The 8724-nt window shown below is 51.8% G+C and overlaps 1 protein-coding gene across 1 annotated transcript; it reads right to left on the reverse strand.

Moving 5' to 3' along the window:
• Window positions 1-1139: 1139 nt before the first annotated feature.
• CIAO2B (cytosolic iron-sulfur assembly component 2B) lies at window positions 1140-8283 on the reverse strand. Its single transcript, XM_038739827.1, has 5 exons — window positions 8137-8283; window positions 4568-4647; window positions 3687-3812; window positions 2800-2845; window positions 1140-1374 (listed from the first exon to the last, which is right to left on the reverse strand). The coding sequence occupies exons 1-5, from the start codon at window positions 8267-8269 to the stop codon at window positions 1277-1279; spliced, it is 483 nt and encodes a 160-aa protein (XP_038595755.1). The 5' UTR covers window positions 8270-8283; the 3' UTR covers window positions 1140-1276.
• Window positions 8284-8724: the final 441 nt, after the last annotated feature.

Here is an 8724-nt window from a genome sequence, read left to right on the forward strand (position 1 = left end):
CAAAGCACTGTTCTAAGCGCTGGGGAGGTTACAAGGTGATAAAGTTGTCCCACAGGGGGCTCACAGTCTTAATCCCCGTTTTACAGATGAGGAAACTGAGGCCCAGAGAAGGTAAGTGACTTGCCCAAAGTCACACAGCTGACAATTGGCAGAGCTGGGATTCGAACCCACGACCTCTGACTCCAAAGCCCGGGCTCTTTCCACTTCTCTAGTAGGTGCTTAACGAGTACTGTGATTTATTCTTCTAATTTTACCTACAGTAGGTTTGACCATTTAGGTCTCCGTTTCGGCGCTCAGAACAGTGCTTTGCACATTGTAAGCGCTTACCGAGTACTGGGATTTATTCTTCTAATTTTACCTACAGTAGGTTTGACCGTTTAGGTCCCCGTTTCGGCGTTTAGAACAGTGCTTTGCACATTGCAAGCGCTTACCGAGTACTGGGATTTATTCTTCTAATTTCACCTACAGTAGGTTTGACTGTTTAGGTCCCCGTTTCAGCGTTTAGAACAGTGCTTTGCATAGTAAGCGCCTAATCAATCGTATTTATTGAGCGCTGTGTGCTTGGGAAGTACAATTTGGCAACATAGACAGTCCCTACCCAACAGTGGGCTCACAGTCTAGAATAATAAATGCCATTATTATTATTATTATTACCCCCCGCTCCCTTTCAGGGCAGGGAATCGGGCCTTCCAATTCTACTGTCCCCTCCCGAGCACTTAGCACAGTGCCGTGCACACAGGAGGGTGTTCAACGGGTGCCATCATTTGTTGGGTAGGGACTGTCTCTATATGTTGCCAATTTGTACTTCCCAAGCGCTTAGCACAGTGCTCTGCACATAGTAAGCGCTCAATAAATACGATTCATGATGATGATGACCGAATGATTCTCCGCATCCGGGAAGGCCGAAGAGCCGGTGCAACTTTTCCCCGGGGGCGCCCGCTCGAAGAGACGGCAACGGGCCGCCCAAGCACAACAGCAGGCGCTCCATAGATACGGCCGAGTGAATGAATGGAAGACTGTGAGCCCGTTGTCTCTGTATGTCGCCGACTTGTACTTCCCAAGCGCTCAGTCCAGTGCTCCGCACGCAGTAAGCGCTCGACAAATACGATCGAATGAATGAACGAAAGAGTTCCCGAGCGAACCGCTCAAATGGAGCATAAGCCCCGAGTTTATTGGAAAGATCTCTTGGTCGGCACCGATCGCTGGAAGGCGGGATGCCCCGGGGGGCCGCCGCCTCGGTCCACGAGATGAGCCGGGGTCCGTCTGAGCCGCGGGGCTAGGCCCGGGTGGAAAGGCACTGGTTCACCACCTCCAGCAGATGGGAGTTCTCCAACGCTGCCGCCACGCGCTCCTTGTCGGCCAGCTGTTTGTTCACTGCTCGGAGAGAGCGGGGTGGGTCAGGGCCCTCCCACCCGGCACATTCCCACCGAAGGCCCGGGGCTCCCGGCGGACTGGTGAACAGTCACCAAAGCCACCTGTTCCTGCCTGCCCAGGCGCCCGGTGGATTCATTTTATTAGCGCCGGCTACGTTTCTCCTCCTGCCCCCGCCGTACGTAAACAATCCGCGTCTGCCTGGGTCTCCCGCTGGACTGCAAGCTCCTCGAGGGCGGGGGCCGTCCCCTACTGCTTCCGTCGTCCGTTCCCGAGCGTCCAGGGCAATGCCTTCCATCGTACTTATCGAGCTGCGCTTACTGTGCGTCCTGCCCATGGCGGGCCCTCAGGAAATACTACTCAATTCAGATCGGGAGCCCCTCGAGGGAGAGGGTCCGGCTCCAATTCCCACCCGGGTCTCCTCTTTCCCAGCACTTAGTTTGGTGCTCTGCACGCAATAAGCACTTAATAATTGCCCCTACTATCACTACTACTATTAATGAATGAACAGTCCATGGAGAAGGGGGAGGCGGGGCATGGGAAGAGAGAGGTAGATCTCTTTCTGGTTCTGCCGCTTGCCCGATGAGTAACCTTGGGCAAGTCGCTTCACTTCTCTGGGCCTCGGTTTCCTCACCTGGAAAATGGGGATTCGATCTCTGCTCTCCCTCGCCCAAGTGGGACAGGGGCTGTGTTCGACCTGATTACCTTGTATCTAATAATAGTAATAGTAATAACATTAAGCGCTTACTATGTGCAGAGCACTGTTCTAAGCGCTGGGGAGGTTACAAGGTGATCAGGTTGTCCCACGGGGGGCTCACAGTCTTAATCCCCATTTGACAGATGAGGTCACCGGGGCCCAGAGAAGCGAAGTGACTTGCCCAAAGTCACACAGCTGACAGTTGGCGGAGCCGGGATTTGAACCCCTGACCTCTGACTCCAAAGCCCGGGCTCTTTCCACTGAGCCACGCTGCTTCCACCCTGGCGCTCAGCACAAAGTGCTTAACGAATCCCACAATTCTTATCATCATCATCATTATTATTCCTAATTTCCAAAAGCAGTCCCAGGCCGAAAAGAGGTTGGGGACTGCGTCACTGCCTTACTTCTAAAGCCTAATTCCAGGGTCGGCCCAGAAACCAGGAAATGACAGGCGGCGGAGGGCCAACTCTGTTGTACTGTACTCTCCCAAGCGTTTAGTAGAGAGTTCTGCACATAGTAAGGACTCGATAAATACCATTAACTGATTGAGTTCGTGTCATTTTAGTTTACCCGGAGGCAAAAAAAACCAAAAACCAGTGATGGAACTGATTAAGACATCACGCTCCGCCCTCCACCACCAGTTTGGCAGCCAAGGAAAGCACCCCTATTCAAAGTGGGTCTCCCGAGGACAGGAGTGCGGGAGAGAGAACGAGGGGCTGGGGCTGGCTCACCTGCGTGCTCTGACGTATGGGTACCGGGAGTTATGTGAACGTCCATCTGGAAGAAAAAGGGTCACCGTCACCAAGTTTCTAAGTAACCTTGTCAAAGAGTGTTTAAGCGAGGACGCTCAACCTCTCCCGTGGAGTCCTCCTGGGGCTCATCTTTCATCCTCTGCTGCCCGCGTCGCTTCTCTCCCAAACCATTCTGTGCGCGTTCCCATCTCCCCACCCCTCCAGTGCCTCCAACGGGGGCCCGGCCAACTCTGCATCGAGCGGAAACACCCGCCCGTAGGATTCCTGGCCCTCAATCGGTGCTCTCTCCCCACTCCAACCCAGTCTACACACTTGGCTCCTCTACCACCCATCTACTCTCTGTCCCCCGCTCTCTCTCCCTCTCGTCTCCCCCGGAGCCAACCCCTCACTCACGTCCTCCCTCCCCTTTCATATCCAACAGATCACCCTTCTCCCCATCTTCAAAGCCCTCCTAAAGTCACATCTTCTCCAAGAAGCCTTCCCTAACCTCTCACCGTCCCCCCCACCCTATTTTCCTGGGCATTTATCCCTCCCTCCGATCCCCACGGCGCTTTATCAATCAACTGTAATTACGATATTCCTATCCTCCTACTCGGTGGCTTCGCTTAGCTGTAACCGATCGTACTGTCCGTCTCCCCCACTCGACGGTAAGCTCCTTGACAGTGGGGATCGTTTCTACCAAATACCTAGTAAAGAGTACTGCACAAAGTAAGCCCTCAATAAATACCACTGCTTGATTATACCCCCCGGAAATGGAGGGGAAGCAGCTGGTGGCACCTTTCTAAACAGGGTCACAGCCCCAAATCCCTTTTGGCCTCTGCGTTGTCCTGATCCTCTCCTCCTTCCTGGGCTCACCACTCACTCACCTTAAACCTTTCCGGCAACGAACGGATCAGCTTCACTTTGATGGACAGGCCGATTAAGGTTGCCATGCTGCAGTGTGGAATCGTAGGCGTAAACTCCACCTTCACGGTGCTCTCCTGGTCGTTGACCTGTTGGAAAAGAGCAAGTGCCAGAACTCCCTACCGGGACAAACTGAAACCACGGGCGGCCGGCCGGGGCCCACCTAAGGTAACGGCCCGCGGGCATCCTCCGGGAACGGGCGAGGGCTGCCTTTCCGCCCCTGCGGCCGCTGCCCAAAGCAGCCTCCCGCTGCGTAACCGTTCTCCCCTCCACGACGTCCAGAGCCAGGTCAACGGCATGGCTAAGAGGGATAATTCACATCATCCACACGTATCATCTGTCAGACTGTAGGGCAGGGACTGCGCCTGACTCCATTACACCTTTCCTAGGTCTCTGTACGGCTCCGCGCGCGGGGGTGCTGGTCAAACCGAGAAGAGGGGGCGGTGGAGGAAGAGAGGAGACACGGCCCTTAGGGAAGAATCCGGGAGCTAAAACTCCCAATCATCCCTAAACGTCCCTCCAGCCGGGAGAGAGTACGACCGGGGGGCACCGTCACAGGGTTTCTTCGAGGAGGCTCACAAACTTTCCCGAACGTTGGGCTGGATGGCTCATTAGTTAGCCATAACGTTGCTTATGGTCCTGTCTCCTAGACCGTGAGCCCACTGTTGGGTAGGGACTGTCTCTCTATGTTGCCAACTTGTACTTCCCAAGTGTTTAGTACAGTGCTCTGCACACAGTAAGCGCTCAATAAATACGATTGATTGATTCCTACCCTGTGGGATGCTGACCTCCCCTGGGGAATTTTTCCCCCCGTGGATTAAGTGGAACAATCAATGCAAATTACTTTAACTCTAACTTGCTCGACAACGTTCAATTCCTCCAAGGTCAGTGGATGCTCTGGATCATTAATGGAACGGATCAGATGTACGAAGTCAAGGAAAATGAGTGGATCCGAGGCAATCACGGTGGGGGAATGGGGATGCCCCCAAGAGAGTTCCTCCCTGCCCTGTGCGGAAGCCTCTTCCTGCCGGGGTCTCTTTCCGGCCCGGGCCAAGGGGGTGTCTGGGGCTGGGGGAGAGACAGAGAATAATAATAATAATAATAATAATAATAATAATAATGATGGCATTTGTTAAGCGCTTACTATGTGCAAAGCACTGTTCTAAGCGCTGGGGAGGATACAAGGTGATCAGGCTGTCCCACGTGGGGCTCACGGTCTTAATCAGCGAGAAGCAGCGTGGCTCAGTGGAAAGAGCCTGGGCTTTGGAGTCAGAGGTCATGGATTTAAATCCCAGCTCCGCCACCTGTCACTTGTGTGATTTTGGGCAAGTCACTTCACTTCTCTGTGCCTCAGTTACCTTATCTGTAAAATGGGGATTAAAACTGTGAGCCCCCCCGGGACAATCTGATCACCTTATTATTATAATAATAATGGCATTTATTAAGCGTTTACTATGTGCAAAGCACTGTTCTAAGCGCTGGGGGGATACAAGGTAATCAGGTTGTCCCACAGGGGGCTCACAGTCTTCATCCCCATTTTACGGATGAGGGAACTGAGGCCCAGAGAATAATAATAATGGCATTTATTAAGCGCTTACTATGTGCAAAGCACTGTTCTAAGCACTGGGGAGCTTACAAAGTGATCAGGTTGTCCCATGGGGGGCTCACAGTCTTAATCCCCATTTCACAGATGAGGTAACTGAGGCCCAGAGAAGTGAAGTGACTTGCCCAAGGTCACACAGACTGTGAGCCCACTGTTGGGTAGGGACCGTCTCTCTATGTTGCCAACTTGTACTTCCCAAGCGTTTAGTACAGTGCTCTGCACACAGTAAGCGCTCAATAAATACGATTGAATGAATGAATGACAATTGGTGGAGTGGGAATTTGAACCCATGACCTCTGACTCCAAAGCCCGGGCTCTTTTCCATTGAGCCATGCTGCCTCTCGCGTGGCTCAGCAGAAAGAGCCCGGGCTTTGGAATCGGAGGTCATGGGTTCAAATCCCGGCTCCGCCAGTTGCCAGCTGTGTGACTTTGGGCAAGTCACTTCACTTCTCTGGGCCTCAGTTCCCTCATCTGTAAAATGGGGATTAAGATTGTGAGCCCCACGTGGGACAACATGATCACCTTGTATCCTCCCCCAGCGCTTAGAACAGTGCTTTGCACATAGTAAGCGCTTAACAAATACCATTATTATTATTCTAGCCATGCTTGCCCAAAGTCACACAGCTAAGCTCCCCAGCGCTTAGAACAGTGCTTTGAACATAGTAAGTGCTTAACAAATACCATTATTATTATTATTATTATAGCCATGCTTGCCCAAAATCACACAGCTAAGCTCCCCAGCGCTTAGAACAGTGCTTGGCACATAGTAAGCGCTTAACAAATACCATTATTATTATTATAGCCATGCTTGCCCCAAGTCACACAGCTAAGCTCCCCAGCGCTTAGAACAGTGCTTTGCATGGAGTAAGCGCTTAACAAATACCATTATTATTATTATTATAGCCATGCTTGCCCAAAGTCACACAGCTAAGCTCCCCAGCGCTTAGAACAGTGCTTTGCACACAGCAAGCTTACAGTTAAGCACAGAGAAAGTGGGTGTAGACAACACGCTCAAGGAGTTTGGAGAGAAATGATAAGAGGGAGATGGGGTAATAACTGGAGGGAGCCGTGGGATCAAGGGAGGGTATTTTTAGGAGAGGGGAGACAGGAGCCTACTTGAAAGCTGTGGGGAAGAAGCCAAGATGGGAGAGTTTAAGAAGGGGCAGGAGGAGGGAGAAGCAGCGTGGCTTAGTGGAAAGAACACGGGCTTTGGAGTCAGAGGTCATGGGTTCCAATCCCGGCTCCGCCAATTGTCAGCTGTGTGACTTTGGGCAAGTCACTTCACTTCTCTGGGCCTCAGTGACCTCATCTGTCAAATGGGGATTAAGACTGCGAGCCCCCCGTGGGCCAACCTGATCACCTTGTAACCTCCCCAGCGCTTAGAACAGTGCTTTGCACATAGTAAGTGCTTAATAAATGCTATTATTATTATTATTATTCCCTGGGCCTCAGTTCCCTCATCTGTCAAATGGGGATGAAGACTGTGAGCCCCCCGTGGGCCAACCTGATCACCTTGTAACCTCCCCAGCGCTTAGAACAGAGCTTCGCACATAGTAAGCACTTAATAAATGCTATTATTATTATTCTCTGGGCCTCAGTGACCTCATCTGTCAAATGGGGATGAAGACTGTGAGCCCCCCGTGGGCCAACCTGATCACCTTGTAACCTCCCCAGCGCTTAGAACAGCACTTTGCACATAGTAAGTGCTTAATAAATGCTATTATTATTATTATTCTCTGGGCCTCAGTTCCCTCATCTGTCAAATGGGGATGAAGACTGTGAGCCCCCCGTGGGCCAACCTGATCACCTTGTAACCTCCCCAGTGCTTAGAACAGCGCTTCACACATAGTAAGCGCTTAATAAATGCTATTATTATTATTCTCTGGGCCTCAGTTCCCTCATCTGTCAAACGGGGATGAAGACTGCGAGCCCCCCGTGGGCCAACCTGATCACCTTGTAACCTCCCCAGCACTTAGAACAGTGCTTTGCACATAGTAAGTGCTTAATAAATGCTATTATTATTATTATTATTCCCTGGGCCTCAGTTCCCTCATCTGTCAAATGGGGATGAAGACTGCAAGCCCCCCGTGGGCCAACCTGATCACCTTGTAACCTCCCCAGCGCTTAGAACAGCGCTTCGCACATAGTAAGCGCTTAATAAATGCTATTATTATTATTCTCTGGGCCTCAGTGACCTCATCTGTCAAATGGGGATGAAGACTGCGAGCCCCCCGTGGGCCAACCTGATCACCTTGCAACCTCCCCAGCGCTTAGAACAGCGCTTGTGAGCCCACTGTTGGGTAGGGACCGTCTCTATATGTTGCCAATTTGTACTTCCCAAGCGCTTAGTACAGTGCTCTGCACATAGTAAGCGCTCAATAAATATGATTAATAGTAAGCGCTTAATAAATGCCATTATTATTATTATTATTAACAGGGGAGATGACGCCTGATACTTTCAATTTTCTCAATCAAGTAGGCGGTCAGGTCATGAAGAGGTAGGGGAGCCAGAGGAACAGGGAGTTGGAAGATGGAGTTTAACACCTGGAACAATATCACTATTATTATTATTATTATTATTGTTATTATTATTAATCCCCATTTGACAGATGAGGGAACTGAGGCCCGGAGAAGGGAAGTGACTTGGCCAAAGTCACCCGGCTGCCCCACGGCCTCTGGCTCTCAAGCCCGGAGTTATTCTTTTGATTGATTGATTGATTGAATGGATTGAATTGACTGAATGGATTGAATGAATCTTCTGGGGAGGAGGGAGGAAGTGGAGGCAGGGGGAAGCGGGAGGGGAAGGATATCGAAGATCTCTCGGTCGTCGATGTAGTCGGGGACCTGCTCGTCCTCCTCCCCGGCGGTGACAGGCCGCTCCCCCGACCGCTCATAGATCAGGGGATTGGCGTTCTCCAGGCTGCCGCCGCCGCCGCCCGCCATCTTGCCGGCCGCCATCTTCCCTGCCTCACTTCCGGCGGAAGGAGGCGCTGCCTCGCGCGCCTCCGTCACTTCCGGTCGAGCGGCCTGGTGGGCGGGGCCTGGCCTCACGGCGGGGTGATGGAGGGAGGGCGACCAGGCAGTCAGTCAGTCCGTCCGTCCTATTTATTGAGCGCTCACTAACCTTTCGATGCCTGTTTCCCCATCTGTAAAATGAGAATTAAATAGAAAAGCTATTTAAATTAAATAGAAATTAATTAAATAGAAAGAATTAAATAGAAAAGGACGACACGGTCTCTTCTGCTGCTCTCTCCAGTGGAGGCCTCTTCTTCTCCCACTCCCCCAGACTCACCGGAAACGGAGGAGGTGTCCGTTTCCTTCTCGCCCCCCAGTGTCGCTTTCGCACTATCCCTCCTCTCCCTTCCCTTCCTTTGAAGCCCACATTATTCGCCTCTCCC

This window comes from Tachyglossus aculeatus, chromosome X1 (genome assembly GCF_015852505.1).
Source record: "Tachyglossus aculeatus isolate mTacAcu1 chromosome X1, mTacAcu1.pri, whole genome shotgun sequence".
NCBI classification, from domain to species: domain Eukaryota; kingdom Metazoa; phylum Chordata; class Mammalia; order Monotremata; family Tachyglossidae; genus Tachyglossus; species Tachyglossus aculeatus.

Bases quoted from the DNA above. Each gene is read 5' to 3' on its own strand.
- CIAO2B (XM_038739827.1), bottom strand. From the start codon at position 8,269: ATGGCGGGCGGCGGCGGCGGCAGCCTGGAGAACGCCAATCCCCTGATC. The intron at 4,648-8,136 runs ATATCCTTCCCC...TTGACTTCGTAC, and splicing joins CGACGACCGAGAGATCTTCG to ATCTGATCCGTTCCATTAAT. The intron at 2,846-3,686 runs GTGAGTGAGTGG...TTTTTCTTCCAG, and splicing joins CGTTGCCGGAAAGGTTTAAG to ATGGACGTTCACATAACTCC.